Genomic DNA, 22,911 nt, shown 5'->3' with positions numbered 1-22,911 from the left:
TTTTATTTTTTAACATTTTTATTGATTCCAGAGAGGAAGGGAGAGAGGGAGAGAGAGACAGAAACATCCGTGATGAGAGAGAATCATTGATCGGCTGCCTCCTGCACACCCCACCCTGGGGATCGAGCCCGAAACCTGGGCATGTGCCCTGACCAGGAATCGAACCATGACCTCCTGGTTCAGAGGTTAATGCTCGGCCACTGAGCCACAATGGCCAGGCTCCATCAGAATCTTGAAGTTCAGGGAGATGCTAGGGAGTGGAATTGTGAAAATTGGGAGGGACTTAGATGAACCAGGCAAAACTGTTCTAATCCAATCTTTCCTATTTAGTTAAAATGTTTTTATTTAAATGTATTTGTTTCAGATCTTCCTAAACAAACAAACAAACACACAAAATACCCAGCAATAAAATGAAAAAACAAAAACACAAAAGCTGATGTCTTTGAGCCTTTCCTCCCCGCATTGCCTCCCCTCCCTCTCCCTCTCTGAGGCTACCTCTCCTGCAGGTGGGAGTCAGTAGGGGGAGGGAACCTCTTCCTTCTAGATTCTTTGGCCTAATAATTAATTGACCTAAGGCAGATTAACAGAAGAAAAAATAAATTTAATTCTGTACACATAAAATTCATAGAAATATGAGATTCCAAGAAGTGACCAAAGAAACACAAAGAAACAATTATTTGTGAAGAATTGACAAAGGCACGTCCCAAGTGCCAGGTGTCAACTCATGGCCCTGACGTCCAAACTCCCCCTTTGGCACAGCCCCATGATAACGGGCGGGACTCCAAGCATTCCTCCGTCACCGTGGGCATGATGCTGAGCTTTGTCAGTGCCGGGCACAGCAGAATGGGTCTCTTCCAGGTTGGGATGTGCTGTTCTGTACTTTCCTGCCCCTACGGCACACTCATTGGTAGTGTGTGTGTGTGTGTGCGCGCGCGCGCACGCATGCTTGCTAGTGTGGTGGTGGTGGTGGTGGTGGGATATCTGGGGGTGCTCTGACTCAGTCATTCCGTCAGTGACACTGCAGCCAGGGCCTGGTGACCACCTCACTGTGAACCTCCCACGCGGCCTCCAGGCCTCCAGCTGGCAGCAGCGACCTCGGGTGCCCCCGCCAGCCTCAGCTTGCCTCCATCACAGAAACGTACTCCCTGCTTGCAGGGTCTGTGGACTGCCCTGGTCCAGGCACTCAGGGCCCTCACCATCCAATGGGCTGGGACCACAGCTCAGCACGCAGCCTGGGCACGGGACCCTTTTCCAAGCCTGCATTTCCCAAGTCCTCAGCCTCAGCCCTGGCACACATGCAGAATGTTCGTCTCAGCCATCTCATTACTCCCATTATGGCTTAGCTATTTTTATATTAAATTTCTCTCTAAGTCACTGTGTGGTGTCTGTCTGCTGATGGGCCCCGGGGGACACAGACATCCCAAGCACACCTTCTCCTTCCCTTGTCTCAGCCTTCAAGCCTCTTTACTCCACTCGGCCTCTGCAGCTTCTTTATTAATTTCATTCTCACTTCTAAAATCACCATCCAAATTCTGAATTCCTAACTGTAGGATTATCCACCAAAGCAGCTAGTCTAACTTTTTAAGACCGAATCTAATCATAGTTCCCCAAAACCATAGTTCTACAAAACCAGAGAGAAGTCTGCAGATGTTCATTCCTGCATTATTTGTAACAGAGGGGGAAAAAAACATCCCATGTGCCTGAGTCAAACTCATTTATGTGAATTTAAACTCAACATGTGTTACACCGTAGTTTTCTTTTCTGAAAACATCATTTTTATTTGAAAGAATGATTGACAAACTATGCTTATTAAGACTTGAATGTTTGTCCGACATGATTTTAAAAAATCAACCAAGTGATCCTGCCACTTCAAAGCAAGCAACTGACAGTATTTGTGGCCATTGATAAAAAGTGAGCTTTCAAGCAAAAATTAGAATGTTGCAAAACATGTATTCACTACCATGTACTTGACAGCTTTGATTTCCATGATTTTTAATATTGAATAAATGGGATGCTTCAACATTTGGAAGATCTGCAGAACTCTGTTAAAGAATATTTTCCGAATAGCTAATGCATGATGTTATAAAATCAAGAATGGGTTAGTGGTCCATTCAAAGTGCAAGATAAACAGATTTGATGTAACTGAGTACAATACATTCATTGATTTTGGTTTCTGATTCAACATTGCAATTAACCTTTAAGAAACTACCACTGTGGTTTCGATGTTACATCAAATATCCATGATTAACTAACTCCAAGGGCTATTAAAATATCTCTCTCTTTCTCAATTATCTGTATGAGGCCAGATTTTCTATAAGGACTTCAACCGAACATTTATTTAGGCCTCTTTTTCTCATCAATGCTTTAGTTCTCAGTGTAGTGGTCTTGAATACCTTTTACGTTATATTCAGTTTGGGTGTTACCATAAATGGACTTATTTCATTTTCCAATTGTTTGCCACTAGTATTTAAGAATACAAGCACCTGTCCTGGCTGGGTGGTTCAGTTGGTTGGAGCACTGTTCTGTACTCCCAAAGGTTGCGAATTCCATTCCCAGTTAGGGCAAATACTACCTCGGTTGCAGGTTTGACCCCTGGTCGGGTCGCTGTATGGCAGACAAGCAATTGATGTTTCACTCTCTCTCAAATCATTAAAATATATTCTTGGGTGAGAATTAGAAAAGAAAAAACAACAACAACAACAAACCACGTAAGTATCTAAAAGGGTCTTGAAACCAAAAAGTTTGGAATCAGTGAACAATTGTAATATTTCAGCATGAATTTTGGTGACTTAAACATAGCAAAATATAAGCTTATTTTTAATCAGTGTTAAAATGATGTCCACAAATTTTTAAAGTATAGAATATTCTTTTTCTTCTTAAAGTCCTAAAATCAGCCCCCCCCCCCCCAATATTACAAAGTCTAATAATGAACTTTCATGGACCTGGTGTCAACATTAACTCATACTCAATCTGATTTGAGCTTTGTCTCCACTCACTTTTCTATATTATTCTGAAGCAAGTTCTAGGCATGATATAATTCCATCATAACTTCCTTATGTACCTCTAAACAATGTACTAGTGTCAAAGACTCAACTATAATATGGCCAAATATTATTTTCATCAATACCCACCGAAGTGGGGATATTGCCCTCCTATAGATTCCAGGTAATATTTTTACCCCCAAGAAGTAGCCATTGTCCCACGTCCAAGACAAACCAAATGTTCTGACCTTCAGTATATTTTTAAGAGCTCCATTTAATGTTTTTCAGCAAATATTAACTAGGAAGTCTCTGAAATACAAAATTGTCAAGCAGGGAATAAATGGCACTAGGGTTCATCTCTCGTTTGGGGGGCTTCTTGGGTCAGTCAGTTAAAAAGGTTTCCAAGGCCATCTAGAATTGGAGCTTATTACTGAGCCCACATGGGCATGGGAGAAGGTGGCGGTGACACAAGCAGATTCTTGTTGTCATGAGAGTCATTTTTGTGACACTTCCAAAGCCTAATGCTCCCTCATTTTGGTCTCTTCAGTTTTACAATAATATGCATAAATTAATGAGTGTTTTATTAAATATATTTTTATTGATTTCATAGAGGGAGAGAGATAGAAACATCAATGATAAAGAGAATCATTCATTGGCTGCCTCCTGCATACCCCCCCACTGCATTCGCCCTTGACCAGAATTGAACCTGGGACCCTTCAGTCTGTAGGCTGACGCTCCATCCACTGAACCAAACCAACTAGGGCTTAACTAACATATACCGGCATGCCGGAATGGCCATTTACTAATTATAAGTTAAAATTTTAAAAGGCTTATATTCATTAATATCTGCTGACCCAAAAAAGTTCAGTCAAGTATGGTTGTTGGAGAGAGAGAGAGAGAGAGAGAGAGAGAGAGAGAGAGAGAGAGAGAGACAGACACATCTGGGTGAGAGAGAAACATTGATTGGTTGCCTCCCAGACACATCCCAACTTGCAATCTTTTGGTGTAAGGGATGATGCTCCAACCAGCTAAGCCAATTGGCTGGGGCATATGTAGCACTTTCTAATTCTAGTTATCTTTTACTTATACTGGTAGCTTGTTATAAAAATAAAATCTTTGTATCATAACAATTAAAAAAATTAGAGATTCAGAGCAAGTTGACAATGAAGCAAAATTGGTAGAAAATGCTTAAAGATATAGGTTAGTGTTATAATACTTTCAGATGTAATATTTATTTATTGTATTTAATTAGTTGTGTATGTGTGTGTTTAAAAAAATATCCCATAAGGAATTGACCTTAAGAATGGGGAAGCCTTCTGGCTGTCTGCTCAATGGTTAGAGAGTTGGCCTGCGGATGGAAGGGTCATGGTTTTAATTTCCAGTCAAGGGCACGTATCTCCCCCCTCCCATGGAAAAATATCCTCAGGTGAGAATTAACAAAACAAAAACAAGAATTGTGAAGCATATTTTTCCCAACTTTATTTTTCATATTTCTTTAAAAGGTTTTCAAGATTTTTTGCATTGTAAATATTTTAATGCCATTTCCTTTTGCTTTAAAACTTTTAAAATTAGTTTTGCTTGTTGCTTCAGAAGTTTCAGTGAGTATTTAAATTAAGCTTTTGATATGAAAAGAACTGAAGCATAGAATACACAAGTGCCTTGATCAATACTAGTAGGTGCCTCCCTTCAGAAAAAAAAAAAAAAAAAAAAAGTATGGTTGTTGTCATTTATGAAAATAACACAAAGACAATACTGTTAGCTGATAGCACTTTATTACCTGCCCTCCTGCTACCCCGCATCCAGTGAGACAAAGTGTCCATAAAACTAGAGTATATACCAAAGGAGATAAAAAATACTACATGGCAGGAATCAGAAGAATAAAGTAAAATCTTACAAGCAAAATGAAAGGCAATACTAACTCCTACCTCCCTTCCTATTCCTTCCACTTCACGGACACTACTCCCCCCCACCCCCCACCCCACTGCCTTATACATACACATACTCCTTATGAGGAAAGAAACTACACCCTAGGAACAAATTGAGTGTGAGAGGATTTTTTTAATTCAATTTGTAAAGGACAGTTTAAAAAAACACACAAAATGTTAGTAACACGCTAGAACATTGGCTTGTTCATTTGACATTTTCTCAATCTTCACCAATTTTTATTACAAAAATCAGAAAAGTAAAAACCCATTACAATATTTGCACAGTGTAACCACAGTGTCACCTAAACAAAAGCTAATTTCTATAAAACCATAAACTTAACAATTTTATTAAAAGAGATTCAAAATTCTCTCAGTTTACTGGATATACATAGTGGTATATATTTTAAAGCAGAAAACCCCCAGAAAAACAAAAACAAAGAAAATATAAGTCAGAATGGTCAGTTACGCATTTTGACCTGACAGTTCCTACGAATAGTAACTTCCACTACATATAAAGGAAACCGTTATCTGCGGTAAAAATTCTAGAGACAAAGTAGGAAATGTGTAATAAAAACAATCAATCAGAAGTCAGTCCCTGGCTGCATGTGTTTTCAATGAAACCCAGGCAGTGAGTTAAATCAGGAAAGAAGGGACATGACTTATGTGTCCAAACCACTGTGTGTGTCTACAAGCGAGACCTTTATACGTCAAGTTGCAAAGTTTCAATGAAAGAACTTTGAAAAGCACACATGTTCTTTTCTTCATACAAATCACTGCAAGTCATCTTTGTAAGGCTGGACCTTGCATAGGGAAATAGCTGTCTTCTGTCAAAAATTCTGCAGGAATGAGGGAAAAGCAAGCTTTTCAAAATGATGCCCATGTGCAAAGAGTTAAATTACCAAGCACCTCTTTAACTGCCTCCAATTTATCTTTATGAGATATTTGACAAAAGGAAAAATTGCCAATTTATGGTGACAGATTGGCAGCAGAAAAATTAAATTCCAAAAGTGCATCGTTAGAGTCTCGCTACCTACGGAAGAAACTCTGATGCACTAAATATGCCCCACTCGTGCTTTCACTAGGACTCACGAGGAACTTGTATAAATACAAGTTTGCTTTTTCAGAAAGTTAAAGTATAAAAAAGTAGGACAAGTCGTGGCATTCCTTTAAAAGTTGATGCTACATTAGTATTCTGAGTTGGTTACTAGGAAGGATTAATGCTTCCAGACAGAGCCCGGCCACTTGCCTTTAAGAGCCATGGTAGAGGTTCATGGTACCCAGGACGGCAATGTCATATCTTTCTTCCACCTTCACAGAATTGGAATGCTCTATTACACTATTAAGCTCAGGGATGCTTTCAGCAGTGTCCCCGAACCCGTGGTAATGTCCATAGTGCAAATTTTCCCCAATATCTTCCACCCAGGAAGGTCTATTAGCTATGCAGCTACTTGGACTCCCATTCAGGTGCAGAGAACCGCACATCTCAGGATTAACGCTCACGGTCTTTTCTGGTTCCTCAGTCCCATTAACACAGAGAGAACCCTGGCTACTCGGAAATGGTGGTCCTGGAACTAATCCATTGCTAATTCCATTAGATCCTGTTAAGCACTGGTTATTCCTGCTTTCCATCCCATTGATCTGAGTCGTGGAAGAGAAGTCCAAATGTCCATTGATGACACATCCGTTTGTCAATGTATTCGATACGGAGCTACTGTTTTTCATATCTGCATTAAGAAATACACCTGTCACCAAAATTCAGAACCAGAGGGGAGGAGAAACTATGAAATGCTTCATTGCTGCTACAATTTTAAAGGACTTATTCAGTTTCTATTCTTTTAAACAAACCAGTTCCTTTTCCAAAGTGAAAACCATACATAGATTTTAAAATAAAACACAACGGCAGCATTTGCCTGGGAAGAAAGAAAACATTTATCCATTTCAGGAGTGCTGGGAAGCCAAAAATTAAAAAAACTTAAGTTGACAAATATACTGCATGAAAAATACCAATGGTACTGAAAAGCTGTCAAAAAAACTTCCCATTTTAGTCTCCTCTCGGAGAAAGGTTTTTAAAATCACCCCTCAGAAAGTCCATCAGAACTGGATGTAGGGATTCCCACAAAAGGCTGAAATAAAACACAAACTTCTGCAGCACTTAACAAGAGGAAAGCGGTTACGAAGCAGGTGAACTAAGGCAGCTCCTGGACGTTCCTCACACGTCAGGAAAGCGTACACAGGAATATGCAGAGGAACCGCTTTCCCTTCCACACTCAAGCCTAACGGTCCTCCTGCCAGTGCCACCGAGCAGCTCCGCAGAGTGCCCAGCACCGCGACCACAGGCAGGAACTAATGGTTCTCATGCACAGTCTTGGGCCAATGGCAGTTCTGCAGTTTCTTCTGAGTTCAGCAATTAAGGTGATCATGACATCCAAGGTTCCACTTTCAAAAACAACTTATACTGGAAAATGTTGATAGGTTAATCTGCATCCATTAAAAGAAGGATGTCTTACAAAAAAAATGTCAGTCACAAAACGCTTGGGCACATGGGAATAGGCAATTACAAGGTACTTTTCTGTATAATGACACTAGAGAGTTAATTTTCATGTTCACAGGAGTTCACAGCACAGTATAGAGAATGATCTAAAATTATGTCTTGCTTACTAATATTAAATTTTAATGTTCTGCGCTATTAAAGCATGGTATGATATTAAACACAGAAGAGCTAAGCTGTAATAGATGAGGACCCATTTTGCATATCTGGTCACCCTAACATCTCACACAGTGCGCCTGTCCCTTGAAGGGGCCACTTTTGGGTTCATCGCCTATAGACCTCTGACTTGTACTCGAACACAGGTTTTTGTGTGTCTTGCAAATCTCTCTGCCAACAAAAAAATCATAGCTTGTTCAATGAACAAACATCTCCTAAACATTCCATTAATCATCAATTTTCTGGCAATTTAAATGCCAATCATAGTTTAATAATTATTAGAAATTCTTCAGAAGATTATGACAACTTTTAAAAAAAGTAAATGATAGCATTTCTAGTTAGGTAAAACTCAAGGGTAGAGAGCAAGTGTTTCAAGAACTAAACATGAAGTGAAATAAAAAGGAAAAAAACAAGCTGTTCCAGGGAAATATTTAAATTTTTTAAAAAGTATAAACAACTGTTCCTGGGTGATAAAACTCATGGGTATGGTGGCAAGTTTGATAGTTATTAATAACTGGTATACTACCAACAAAGGTGAAAATCCGATTTTCAGTGACTGGGTCTGCAAAGGTAAATGAGCATGGCCTCAGAAATCTGAGTTAACGAGACTCACTTTTTTTGTTTAATGTTCACCGTGTGAGTACTGCTTTCCTTTAGTGCATTATGCAATCTCAAAATCAAGGTTAGTAGATCACCTCATATCATTGTAAGAAATCTAATAAAACTGAGCATGCAAATAGCAGACATGCTAGAAAATGGCTAAGACATAGCCCCACTGGCCAGCTCCAATACTGTCCTTTATTCTGTTCCAAACTGCCTTTCAGGACTCACCCATTTACTTATCTGCTACAAGTAATCTTTAGCTATTTTAATGTTTGCTTATTCAGTCAGATAATGTTATAAATGAAATGATGGAAAATATGAGGATGCTTACTTGGCACCTATATATGGGATGAGCTGGGCTTGAAAAAAATTATGGCTTTTTTAATGTTACGTTCATTTTGGTATCAAACTTAACCTGAAAACCCAGGGAATTAATGTTTGAAGATTAAAGAGTGATTACTTCTGCCTTTTTAAAAGCATGTAGCAATGCCATTAAAAAAACAAACAAATTGGCTTTGATTCATTTAATTATTTGGCAAAAAGGTGACTCCTCCCATAACAATTCTGTAGCTTCGAGAAAGATGTATACATTTTTTTGAACAGAAATGATTATTTTCATGTAAGTCTGGGAAACAAAATATATAATCTTTTATCCCCAGTAGAGAATTTGGCATAAAGACATAATAAAAATTTTAAAAAGCCAGTATCTATTTCTAAATATAATAATACAATAAAAGAATGGCTAAAATATTTTTATGGTACCTAAATAAGATTGTAGAAAAAAAGCATGAACTAAATGGATAAATCTTAAAAAGCTAAAAGAAACTGAGACTTTGCCTTTTAAAAATGGATAATGACTATCAATACTAAAATTTTAATATACTAAAAATGTTAGTGTATAGAATGTGTTTTGTGAGACACGGTGGTCAGCATTTTACTAGACCTAGCGTGTGTGGCACAGAAACCAGAGCAACCACTGAGCGTCGAATGACAGATTCTGTACTGGCGCGACTGGTTACAAGTAAAACCACAATGTTTACTAGTTCTCAATGTTTATGGCGAGTCAGACTTCTGGCTGTTAATCGCTTTGAAATTACTAGCAATAGGCGTTCATTCAGTATATTCACCCAAAGTCCTCCATCAGAAAAAATGCAAAACCTTATTAAAATTAAACAAGGCACATTAAGCAAAAGTTTAAAATCAAAATATAGAGATTGCACTTATATTTTTCATATCCATAGAATGCACCAAAAACACTTATCCTTGTATCTACAAACTTGCCCAAGATATGCAAATTATAACATTCTTTGAAACACTAGACAACAAAGTGCAAAACTCGTTTGAAAGAAGCTGTTAGAAATAATATGCATACTGATTCTTGCAACGACAAGGGGTCTGCATTGCTGAAACAGTATATATTTCTATTTCTTTTGGTCCAACAGAACCACCCTCCTGCTGTGTGGTGTCTTCAACCATTGGACTGTTGTTGCAGCTAACAGGAAACTGTCCACTCCCACCTGTTACAACAGCAAACTCTCTATCGATGTGCATTTTGTCAGCATCATCTTCTGCCTCGCTGTTCACTAGCGACATGCAGTAATCCAAGCTTTGAGCTGCACAGGAAACAAAGGCAATTTTAGATCCAATGCACATACAGAAAGACTTTACAACAAATGTTTCTCATTCCTTTTTGTTCGAGCACTGAACATTCCAAAATTTTCAAATAATTTCATAATCTACACGACAAATGATCTTAGTATACTACTGAGAAACTTTCCCACAGTATTACAAATATTTTTCAATTCAGCGTATTCTATATTATGCCTCAAAATGTCCATTCAATTGTTTTTCATAAATACTAGGACAGTTCTTGGTAACATAAAAATCATGAAAATGATCCTCAAATAAAAAAAAAAATCACAAATTTCAGTAATAGAAAATAAGGTAAAAGCCAAGACTCAAGACAGGCCTGCCAATACTGTTCCCGTGTGGTACTAGCCTATGCTTCTAGATAAAATAACATTGAAGTTTTAGTTCCAAGATATTTGGAGCTGATGCTATATGTACATTTCTTGTAAAATTATCATTCTCTGTATCTTGGAGAAAAGCTAATATGCACATTTAATCACTTTTCCTCCAAGTACTACATACTCCATGCAGAAACACCCCCACCCTCAACCCCCGCAGCCATTCTCATTTGATATAGACAAATCTAGTCTTAAGCATGTATTTTCCTTCAAAACCAGATCCTAAAAATCATTTTTATGCTTTGCTTTTATTCATTTACCATGGCATAAAGGTATCAACTAAGTTCAAAAGAATCTTTAAAGTTGGAAATCCATTGTACGGCTGTATTATAACTTCCCCGCCACCAAATTCCCTGCTACTGCTTGGGTTGCTTCCGTTTTCTTTCCTATTGTGAACACCATAATCAAATCAATATCCTTATAAAGGCATCTTTGTGCACATTTCTGGGTCTTTACTCAGATAAATAACTAGCATTATTTTGGGGTCAAAGAATAAGCAACAACATTTAGTGCTAAATATTTCTTTCAAATAATTTAAAAGCAAAGCTTGAATTTTGCAGCTTTAATTACTTCTAGTTTTAGAGGCACACAAGTCATTTTCAATATAGGAATGAGCATATTCCAGATTATTCCCTTAACTGTTGAAACTAAAGATAGTGCAGTCTTAATGAGAAATAAATTCTGAATTAGTATGTGGGAGAAACAGAAGAGTGTGATTTTGTGTAGTTGAGAGAAAATAGAAGTCTGCACAGGTATGAGGCCAGAAAACAGTTTACAAATAGAAGTGCTTTGAAAAACCAGAGGCGTTAAACCATGGATTTCAGTCTTTTCCACTCAATGCTTTTTGTAATCCTCTACAAGCCCCAAATAAGTGATAGGCAAGGTCCTATCTTCACTATGAAACAATACTTTCAAGAGATCAGCGATAAATAAGCCATCTCAGTAAGGGGGAAGACTGGAAAGGGGTGTTCCAAATACCAGTTGTCACAATCCATACAACCTTCTGGGAGTTTAGTCTCGATAAACCTGCATTCAGCACGGGGTGTGGTTTCCCCCTTTTCCGCACTCTAATGCCTGATAAGCCAAATCGGTTGTATACTGAGAACAGGTGCAGGCTATCATGGCAAAGCCACAAATATCCTTGTAAAAAAGACATCCCCTGGGATACAGGGTGGCTTTTAGTAGCCATACTCCATGTCTGGTTTTGTTGTGGAGCTCAGGTGTCAGTGTGGGCAAAGTGGCAACTACATTACATCTGCAATTTCAAATTGCACGTGTTTTGTTGTTTTTTAAGATAAGCCCAGTCCTGGCTGGTTTGGCTCTGTGGATAGAGCACTGGCCTGCAGACTGAAGGGTTCCGGGCTTGATTTCGGTCAGGGGCACATGCCTGGGGTTGTGGGCTCAATCCCCAGTGGGGGATGTGCGGGAGGCAGCCAATCAATGATTCTCTCTCATAATTGATGTTTCTCTCTGAAATAAAAAAGATAAGCCCAGCCAGTGTGGTTCAGTGGTTAAGCATTAACCTATGAACCAGGAGGTCATAGTTCAGTTCCTGGTCAGGGTACATGCCTGAGTTGGAGGCTCATTTCCCAATGGGGGGGCATGAGGGAGGCAGCTGATCCATGATTCTCTCATTATTGATGTTTCTCTTTCCCTCACCCTTTCTCTGAAATAAAAATATATTTTAAAAAAAATGAAGACCACCCTTACCCCACAATCTTCATAAAAGCTGTATTTGCCAACTCACCCTTTGAGCCCAGTGCCTAGGATAGTACCCATATCAACAAATGAAACCTACACTCTAGCCAGAAATGGCAAACACAGAAAGCAAGAAACATGAACTATAGCAACCAGTAACATCAAACTAACCCGACATTTCAGAGAAGTGGAAGCAGAACATGAAGGCGGACCTGCCACTAGGGGGCCAGAGTTGGTGGCAAAGGAAGTTTGGGGACATTGGAAACAAAAATGTGTATATAGAGGACCTGGGGCACAATGCCATTTTAAAGCAAAAATTAATCCCTTAGCTAGAGGCCTACCCAGTACACTAGGAATTATGCTCTAAAATTGTTCCATTTAGCAGATTGTCTTTTGTTAATGCAGGTTTCTCATTAATAGAAAAGTGAAACAAGAACAAAGGCTTTCATATTTGGGTAGTCAAACTCTTTAATGTAGGAAGCATATGCTAATGCAGACAACCTAGAATTTAATTTCTTTAAGGATACACTATCTTTGTAGTGAGTTTTTCCCATAAAATATCTGCAAGGATATTTCACTACTTGGCTGATAATCCAGCTGCCCCAGAACCCTGGGTAATTTCATACTAATGTCTTCACTTTATTCTCAGCACCTGCATATAGTGAGCGCTCAAATTATACAGGGGCACTAAGGTTGCATTTGCTTTTTAAAATTGTACTTTATGTCATGAAATTAAAATTGGCCTCTCAGAATATTCACATTGGATCTGGATTTGACTTTCTCTGACATTCACAGATGTCACCTGTGGGTATTTTCTCTCACACATACCTATCGCCAAAGTAACTGTTTAAATATCCCATGTTGCATCTGAGAAAGGAGGTCTGTAAACACTTCAGAATTCTTCTTCCAAAACTGTAAATTTTGATTGTTTTGGAAAAACACTTTCCCTTCCTGTTTTATTTACCTTCAGTTAAAAAATTACTGAACATGTTCTAAAGTGTCCTTACCTTTTGACTCCCAAAGCAGGTATTTGTTGAAGATTCTAGCACACATTAAACAATGCACAGTTATGACAGAAAACCATCTAGGACTGGCTCAAAGCAAACACAGGCAGTCACTGCCCAGGGAGTCTTCTCATCCTTGACCTCTGGAGCCAAGATGCTCCATTCAGGAAGGTGCCGGGATAACAGAGGCCTGCATTTGTATTTTCACCTAAAAATCAAGGGTTGAATAAAACCCCTAAAGCCAATTCTAAGGGAGCTTCTAAAACTACATAAACCATGAGAGTTTAAAATGTAGGAAAGGCTTATACTCCATCCCGAACACACCAACTGATGCGTAAAACTGGCAAGTAGTTTCAGACAGTGGATTTACGAGCAGCTCGGCGTTGTGAGACGGTGATCTTCCTTTGTGCATCTTTACAATGCCAGTCAGAGGTCCCTCCCAGGGCTGACCCACCACCACAGTGGTCTTTCCACTGAACTGGGAACTCTGATCTCAGATCCCCATTTAAAAAAAAAAACAAGAGGGAAGTGTTTCCTTGGTTTCCCACCAGCCATTACTAGTTAGAACTATTCTCTGTTCTATTATGGAGCACATTAACCCAAATAACTACTTTTGAAAATAAACATCCTGTTGAAAATAGTATCTAAGGCCACTGCAAAAGGGGTTCTGTAAAGTAACCTTCTGGGGAACTATGACACAGCCCCAACTGCAGTAGAACAGGGATTGGGGAAATTCAAGAGGGTAGGGCAGTGGGGAGGCAAAAGTGGCAGTACTGCAAAACTGTGGAGGGGGTTGGGGCTGTTAAAGGAACACGGAATGAAAGTGGATGTGAAACACACCATCCTGAAGGTGTGCAAGTGGTGGAGTCCCACTGTAGCTGCACACACTGGAAACAGACTAGCACATGAGGCTTGAATTCAAGATTACAAGAATGTAAGTGGAAATCACAGAAAATGCTTGGTCCTTATTATAATTCATTCAAATTATATTTCTAAAATGCTATGTGTTAAGGATTAAGACAAAACCATTTGTTGTTCTAACACAAGTGTTCTCTCTGGTCAAATTTAAAAAAAAAATACCACACAAATACAGCCGTTTACTTTAAGTTTGAGAACACTAAGTAAACAAAAAAATAAAGTATTTTATATATGACACTCCATAGAAATAATTACATTAAAAATGTGACTTCTTGAATCTCATGTTTGAATAACTAGCTAACACATATTAACAAATGTGTTAAGGCACATCTACCTTCTCCCTCCTGTAGTCATTAAGGCTGGTCAACATGAACTAAGAACAGAAAGTGAAAATCCTGTTAAATTCATCCCAGGAAAAGTGTGCTGAGACACTTCTTACTGCTAATTTTAAACTGAGTTATTCATGTTGAAGGTAATTTCCTAAAACATGTTTTAATATTAAATACCCACACATATGTATGAGATGCTAGATCAATAATATACCTATTTGATTAAAACAAAACCATGAGGTCAGCTTAACATCTGAGATCTGGCATTACCACAGCCTACTTCTTAGGGCAAATGCTTCCAAAAATAAAACTCTGTTACCAGGTAAGTTTGTAACTCACAGTACCCTTCCCCACTCACCATTCTAGAGCTGTACCCCAAAAATTACTGGCTAAAAACAAGGTAAAGGTTTCTCTAATGGGTGAAGCTGCCATTCTTTTCCAGCCAGGATCACTAATAACCTGGACAACAGCTCTCAAGAAACACATACATGAGTAATTGTAGAGTTACTCCTGATGACTAGGAATGCTAACAAAATTAAACACATCTTTGTAAAGCCGTGCCAGCTTACGTCAAGTCCATCCGTCATTCCATCTTGAGCAAATGGTTTATAAATGGAGGGGGGTGGGGGAGAATCCAAACCCAATTATATAGCTACTTCCTTGCACCATCATAAATGAACAAAATCCCATATTGGGAACTATTACCCCCAAATACTTTTCATCAAAACCAACCACTCAAATAACTTTGCATTTTATTTCACCCTCCAGAGTTCATGGCCCTATCTATTATGTCTGTTCTGACCAAAGCACATTTTGATACTGGCGTGAATGACTGTAAGAAAGAGATTTGCTTCCAAAGGACAGTTCATATTCAAGCAGTACAAAAAGGCCAAGGCATTATTCCTCCTTTTGGTTCTTTACACCAATATAGTTTCCAAGGGAAAATCACTCTAATTACCTTAAAATATTTGAAAATGGTTTGCTGAAAGCAGAGAGATACTACTTTCTGTGGGGAAGAGTAGATAACTTTCAGACTCATGATTCTAAAGTAAAAAAATTAAAGGAGTGAATTTTACAGGTACATCTTTAAGAACTGGTTCAAGCTATGCATTTATTTAACCAAGATATTTCAGTCACCCGTAAGAAAAAGCCAAAATTGTACTTCAAAAAAGAAAAAATGATTTTAAACTCTTCCAAATACTTTTGTATGTGATTTTTAAAAAGTATTTTATGTGCATGTTACATTAGGGGAAAAAGTACTTTCACTTTGACATAAGAGCCAAAAACTTATCCACAAAATGAATTCAGGGTTAGCTGGAGTGGCTCAGTTGCTTGAGTGTCGTCCTGTGTATCGAAGGGTTGCCGGTTCAATTCCTGGTCAGGGCACGTACCTGGGTTGTAGAGGTTCAATCCTCAGGGAGCATAAGGAAAACAACCAATCAATGTTTCTCTTTTTCTCCTCCCCCCACCTCCTCTCTAAGTATGTCCTTGCATGAGGGAAAAAAAAAATTCAGAATGAGCAGAGACTTAAGCTTACATAAATAGCAAATTTAAAAAATGCCAAAAATTAAAATGAACTAAGGCAACCGATCTTAAATTGCATTCTAAAAAACTGGTCAAAGAATGGAAATAACTATAGAGCTACTGAAGTCAAGAACAACTTCATTTAGAACATTCAGGTAGTTGGGGGGAAAAATCTTTTAGTAATCAAGAATTACTGCCCTAGCATACTATTCACAGCAAGTACATAATGGTAAAATGAAAAAAATCAACTCTTCCTTTCCCATAAAGGAGAGTGGCAGCAGGCATGGGGGTGGGAAAAAGACAACTATCTATGCTTACAAATATGAATTTATACACACACTCTTAAGTGACATGCGAGGCAATCTCAGGACTGGAGTACTAGAAATTTTAATGAGCAAATAATTAAAATAATACTCAGTAGACAAATGGTTAACACTGGAAGAGGAGCTATTAAAGTTTATCTGATGTCAAGCAATGATTTCTCCTGTGATCGTGACAAGTATTATTTCATGTATATATAGAGCAGTGCTCAACCTTAGGTTTGCATAATTATTACCTGCAAACTCAAGTGCCAGGCATCACATTTTCTCCTTAACTGACATCCTCAGGTTGTTAGGAATGGCAATTTGTGAAAGCTGCATGGTGAGTTTAGTGTGTAAGATGTGAATCTCTAACTCTGGTTCGCCTAAATCAGTGATGGCGAACCTATGACACACGTGTCAGAGGTGACACGCGAACTCATTTTTTTGGTTGATTTTTCTTTGTTAAATTGCATTTAAATATATAAAATAAATATTAAAAATGTAAGTCTTTGTTTTACTATGGTTGCAAATATCAAAAAATTTCTATATGTGACACGGCACCAGAGTTAAGTTAGGGTTTTTCAAAATGCTGACACGCCGAGCTCAAAAGGTTCACCATCACTGGCCTAAATGAATCCTTGTCTGGAAAAGAAAGATAAAATCCCTAAAAACCTGCATAATGCTTCAAACTAAATTTGTGTAGTAGTAGGATTTAGAAAACTTAGGACAAAAACAGCAAGATATTGGCCAAATCAGCTTACCATAAAACCTTCAGAAACTAGTTTTAAAAAAATCTCTAGGTACATTTCTGCATCTTAGTAGAATGTTAGGTGTCAAACCTTTAAAAAAAAATCACACCAGAATTTAAGATTTATCCTACCAAACTACACTAATAGACATAGACAGAATGAGGGTACAATGAATCGAACACTTAATATCATTCCAAAATATTAATCAGGCATTAAATTTTAAAAAGCATTTTTAAAAAGTATATGCTTAAAGAGCTGTAAAAAAACATTAGAAAATATATAGTGAAACATGTTACAAATAAATGACAATGCTGGGCAACACTTTATTAAAAAACACTTTTGAAGTAGACATACCTCCGTGTGTTTTATCATAGCACCTTCTAGATTAAACTCATAACCTATAAATGCTATGAATTTGATAAGCTATTACATTTAAGTTCATTCATTCATTCAAGTCACATAACCATAAGTTTTTATAGTGACCAAGATTTCAGAAGTTATGAAGTAGATATTACAATTCTTGTCATAAAAAACACACACAAAAAAACCTTTTGTCTGGATATACCCATTAGAGACAAAGCAGTAGAGATGATGTTGACCCATAAAATTTAAACACCTCTACCCAGCAGTGTTTTCTCATACTATACTTGTATAGTTGATTTTAAAAAAAAATTTTTTTTTTTTTTTTACTCATCTGAGGATATTTTCCCATTGATTTTTAGAGTGGGAGGAAGGGAAGGAGAGGGGAAGAGAGAAACATCAATGTGTGAGACATACTGATTGGTTGCCTACCGCATGCACACTGACCAGATTGGGGAGAACCTGGAACTGAGGTACGTGCCCTTGACTGGGAATTGAACCCTTGACCCTTCGGTTTATAGGCCGATACTCTTAACCACTGAGCCAAACCAGTGAGGGCTAATTTTGTTTTAAGTCAAAGGGCACAACTTTGTATTTTCAGCAAATATTATCTGAGTGCATAATTTCAGTGAGTACTTTTCACTGTCATCTCTCAATTTCCTCTGTATAAGTTTGCTAAATATTCCTGCCAAGCTATTAATTTGTCCTGTTTAAGATATTTTACATATAGATATACGTATATGTAATTTTTTCCTAAATAAAGGTTTTTTTCCCCAAAGTAAAGAATGACTGCTTCTGATTATTTGCAAACTCCAAAACTAAAGATAAAAAAGTGGATGAATACCTAAAACTTGACTTACCTTACAGACATAAGTCCTCAAAGTGACATACGAGATCTTGCGACAAATACACAATACCCTGTGGGTCATAGAGACTAGCGGAGGCCAAATCACAGTGCAAGTGGAACAGTACAGCCAACATCTACCTTCCCAGATGTGAAACTATGTGTTACTACCAGACCAACAATTGTTATAAGCTCGGGGACATTTACAGGAAACAAAGAAATCAGGCACAGGGGCAGATTTTTTTTTTAATAGTTGTATTTCCAACAGGTACAACAAACAAGAAAAATCTTTCTAATTCATGGAAGGTAAACCTGGGCATGCAGAAATGTTATGGACACACATTTATATTGAGCTGTCAACACTGCCCTCTTACATTCTCCCCGTTTGTTAAATGGCCAATCTTCAAAGTAGCAATACAGGAAAAACTCCACCTTCACTGCACCAGAATCCTCCGGGCACAGTACCACCTTAAGTGAAGGTCTCATCTTGAGGTGCTTTCAGCCATAAAAAAGAAAACATGTTAAAGAAAGTAAACACTCGCCTACAAAGTGGTCTCACCTTCGGTTCTAGCTTTCTTCACTTCAAAGGGTTCCGAATCTTCCAAGCATCTCTTGCGATTTGTTCCCATACTAACATGATTAGGAAATATATTCTGATGGCCCCCATTTAAGGTGCCATTATTATAGAAACGGTTCAGATGACAATTCTGGAGGTTCAAGAGAAACTGGGTACATTCTTGGAAACCCTGGGTATGAGCAATGTCTGCTGCTGTCAGGCCACTGGCATTTCTCAGGCTGCACAACACAAAAACACTGAATTACATCCCATTAGCATTTTCAGCTGGTGTCTGCTCCTGCCGAACTGACTAACTATCTGAAGGTGATATGAAAAGGTATATAGATTTACAGCAAGTCTTCATTAAAGAAGGCGTTACTCATCCTAGCTCTGTAACTAACTTCTCTCTTATGCACATTTGATTACTAAGCAAGATTTGGGCGATAGTAATTTAAAAATCAATATAGTAAACTTTAAAAAAAGGCATCTTCCTATTTAACTTCTCAAAATCATTTTTTGTTAGTCTGAAGAACCTAAATTTATGCTAACTTCAGACTTAACCTGAACTCTATATTATAGGCACTTAATTTTAATAATCCATTCCTTTAGCTTGAGTAAAATCATTAACAAACAAACATGTACTGAAATTGTCCATGGCATTCATAACAATCGGCTTCCTAAAAACAAAGGTATGCAATTGCTTACCAACAAGCCAGATTTTATGTGACACTATAAGTGGAAGTTTAGAAGGATGTCCTGACATTAAAATAATTTGTCATTAGGCTGGAGATGTGAAAAGCTGAGTTGTGGGGTTTTTTTTTGGCCTTGCTTAGGAAAACTTGAAGGAATTGTCATTCTAGAGCAGTGGTTCTCAACCTTCCTAATGCTGTGACCCTTTAATACAGTTCCTCATGTTGTGGTGACCCCCAATTTCATTGTTACAAATTGAACATAATTAAAGCATAGTGATTAATCACAAAAACAATATGTAATTATGTTTTCCGATGGTCTTAGGCGACCCCTGTAAAAGGGTCATTTGATCCCCAAAGGGGTCACGACCCATCGGTTGAGAGCCGCTGTTCTACAGCATTATGAGTGGACTAGAGGCCCAGTGCACGAATTCGTGCACCAGTGGGGTCCCTCGGCCTGGCCTGCGGGATCATGCCGAAATCTGCTCTCTGACATCCCCCAAGGGGTCCCAGATTGTGAGAGGGTTCAGGTCAGGCTGAGCGACCCTACTGGTGCACAATCGGGACTGGGGAGGACCGCAGGAGGGCTCCAGGGCATGTCCGGCCCATCTTGCTCAGTCCCTATCGGCTGGACCCCAGCAGCAAACTAACCTATCAGTTGGAGCATCTGCCCCCTGGTGGTCAGTGCATGTCATAGTGATTGGTCAACCAGTTGACTGTCTGCCTCTTGGTGATCAGTGCCCATCATAGTGAGCAGCTGAGCGGCCTTAGCTTATCATTAGTATATTACGCTTTCATTGGTTGAACGGACAACTGGACAACTGGACCTTTAACATATTAGGTTTTTATTATATAGGATATTTCCTGTGAAAGCCAAATACTATTCTAGGAACTCATGCCCTAAGGCTAAGAGTTCTACTACTGAAAAGCATCAACATCTTACGTGGTTAATATCACAAGTAAAGGTCTGATGTCTTCTATAGTAGCTAAGATTCAAATTAAAGGAGGAAGTGGTGGTGTGAGAGATCTGAATAAGATGAATATAAAAGAACCAGTTGAGCTTGTAGATCTTAATTAGGAAACAATAAACATTTAGAGAACAAAAGCAACTCCATGTTGAAGTTCCCCTGGAGAACAAGAAAATACACTGCTCTGTGAAATAAATCTGTAAAAAAAAGCAAAACAGGTTGTTAGGTATAGGCTGATAAACCGAAACTGCAGAAATACCAAACAGCAAAGATATCTCCATATTTACTCAGCAAGCTATGCTATGAACAGAGCAAAGGTATGATCAAATAAGGCTTTATTTTGTGTAAGTGAAATAACCAATGCAGAACCTTTGGTTCTTGTTTCCTAGGTTAATATTAATGCCAAAAAAGAAATTTTTTTTTCCAGAGAGAAAACTGCCGAATCAGGGGCAAATAAGGGTCTTTCATTTTCAAAGATAAAAATAAGCTTTGAATTCATATTTCCAGCCATCATACTCATAACGCTCCACCTCAGAAACAAAAAATCTATATATTCTTGGATAATCACTAAACATGTCTTCACTTCTTAGAAGAAGACATAAAGAAATTTATTATACATTTTGAAGAAAGGCAAAAGCCCAAACTCAATTTTATCAGATATAAAAGAGACAATTCTTACAAATTCCAGAAACCAACAATATTTTCTTAAACATTGAAGGCAGTTGTGTGTGGCTACTGGGGACTAAAATTGACATTTTAATTTTACCCCACGGATGTGAATTCTGATATTATTCTAGAATTCTTAATGTTTTTATTTTGATACATAAACTAAATGGAAACTACTGAAATTTGGGCAGAGCAAATTACATTTATACAAAATAGTATTTTTTATTTTTAATATCAACTTGTTATTCAAATGTAACTCTAATGTGTATAGCTGGACTATTTTTAAATGATGCATTTCATTTTTGGAAGATATCACAAGTGAAGATGGTCCAGAAAGGTCTACTTCTTCAAGAATGTAAACACAAAAACAAAAGTTGCCACCTGAAATTTTTTTTTAAATCTTAGTTTTTCCAAATTTGAAAAGATGAAGACCCAGAACGTAAGCAAACTTTATACAATGATCATTTCTACAGATAAGTATGGACTTGCTCTCTGAAATCAAAGAATACAGAAATGAGAGTTGATGCTTAGAATTAGAATAGAGTTGACAGTAAAGACTACTCCTTAGTGGATCACAGAATAAAAAAGAATAGTACATAGATTTTTAAAAATGGAATCTACAACCATAAATGCCAGTTCACCAACGAAAACTTGTGTAAGGAGCATGCCAACATCTTGAAGTTGCTAAAAAGACTAACATTCAAAATACACCCAATTCCTTTACTTGTCATTCAGAAACTTAACAGTAGACTGAATTTAGGCTAGAATAGCAGTTTACTGTTCTTCCAAGGAAATAGAACCTTAAAGAAAAATAAGCAACAAATTAGTGCCAAGATCCAGAGATCCAGAGACCATAGAGATTGTAAGTGTTTAAGTGGGATTGTATGTCTTAATAAAAGACCTAGACATCACCACCCTACCTCCTCCCTTATCAAAAGTAGTCAAACACTTGCACATCACTTGACTGAGAAAGAGCCAACCAAATGTCCAAGTTGTGTCAGGCATTATCTTCAAAACTCAAAAGAAGAACTAGAGCCAAACCGGTTTGGCTCAGTGGATAGAGCGTCGGCCTGCGGACTGAAAGGTCCCAGGTTCGATTCCGGTCAAGGGCATGTACCTTGGTTGGAGGCATATCCCCAGTGGAAGGTGTGCAAGGTGTGCAGGAGGCAGCTGGTCGATGTTTCTCTCTCATCGATATTTCTAACTCTCTGTCCCTCTCCCTTCCTCTCTGTAAAGAATCAATAAAATATATTTTAAAAAAAAGAAGAAGAACTAGAGCCAATGCATGCTGTATACTCCCTATGCATGGACCAACCAAGTGAGAGAGAACAGTAACAAGTCAGACTGGTTCCTCACATAACTTTGGGGAACCAGAAATTAGAGTGATCCAAAAGGGAGGTCTACATAGTCTATAAATGTATGGACAGATATGATCTGGGGCATTTGATGACTGTGGAAGAATTGGGAGGTTATAGTTTTGGCGATATCCCTACAGTATTATAGGAAAAAGACATAAAGTATCCTTTCTCTACTTCTAGGGAGCTATAGAAGATTTCACCTATATTATTTCTCAAGTTACTAAGGACTGAATACTGGTATACACAATATATAGTTTATTTTAATAGACTTTCTATTCCTCTGAAGCAAAACATCTGTTAACACCTGACATTGATACACAACAATCAAAACCACTATTCCCCTCTTCTGCCTCTAATGTTTTCCTTCCCATGTCCTCTCCTACTTACTTACATTCATTCCTCCATTCTCTACCCCTGTGGAATGTTTAACTCCCTAATTTTGCTCTCCTTACATTTAAAAACTTACAAGTGGCTGCTCAATCACAGAATGCACATTACAAAAATTGACAGGAAAGGAACATTAGGGATCATCTAATTTGGGGGGGGGGGGAACTTTTCTTTTTCTTTAAAGGGCTAGAAAATAAATATTTTAGGTCTTAGAAGCCACAAACTCAATCACAACTACTCTGTCATTTTAGCCTGAAAGCAAGCCTCAGACAATATATAAACAACTGAGCTTAAGTGTGTATTAGCAAACCTTTATTTG

The 22,911-nt window shown here is 38.0% G+C and overlaps 1 protein-coding gene across 6 annotated transcripts in view; it reads right to left on the bottom strand.

Moving 5' to 3' along the window:
• Positions 1-4,675: 4,675 nt before the first annotated feature.
• ANKRD10 (ankyrin repeat domain 10) overlaps positions 4,676-22,911 on the bottom strand; it is a 36,299-nt gene continuing 18,063 nt past the window's right edge. For 4 of the 6 annotated variants that reach the window (XM_036297120.1, XM_036297124.1, XM_036297125.1 and 1 more), the window contains exons 4-6: positions 18,528-18,781; positions 9,731-9,826; positions 4,676-6,630 (exon numbers count right to left, since the gene is read on the bottom strand). In XM_036297120.1, the coding sequence (XP_036153013.1) occupies positions 6,155-6,630; positions 9,731-9,826; positions 18,528-18,781 (826 nt within the window). In that variant the 3' untranslated portion in view covers positions 4,676-6,154. The remainder of the gene's footprint in view (positions 6,631-9,730; positions 9,827-18,527; positions 18,782-22,911) is intronic. The other 2 variants (XM_036297121.1, XM_036297122.1) reach the window with 2 other exon arrangements.

This window comes from Myotis myotis, unplaced genomic scaffold (genome assembly GCF_014108235.1).
Source record: "Myotis myotis isolate mMyoMyo1 unplaced genomic scaffold, mMyoMyo1.p scaffold_m19_p_3, whole genome shotgun sequence".
Lineage (NCBI taxonomy): Eukaryota > Metazoa > Chordata > Mammalia > Chiroptera > Vespertilionidae > Myotis > Myotis myotis.
This window is presented reverse-complemented; position numbering and strand designations above follow the sequence as displayed.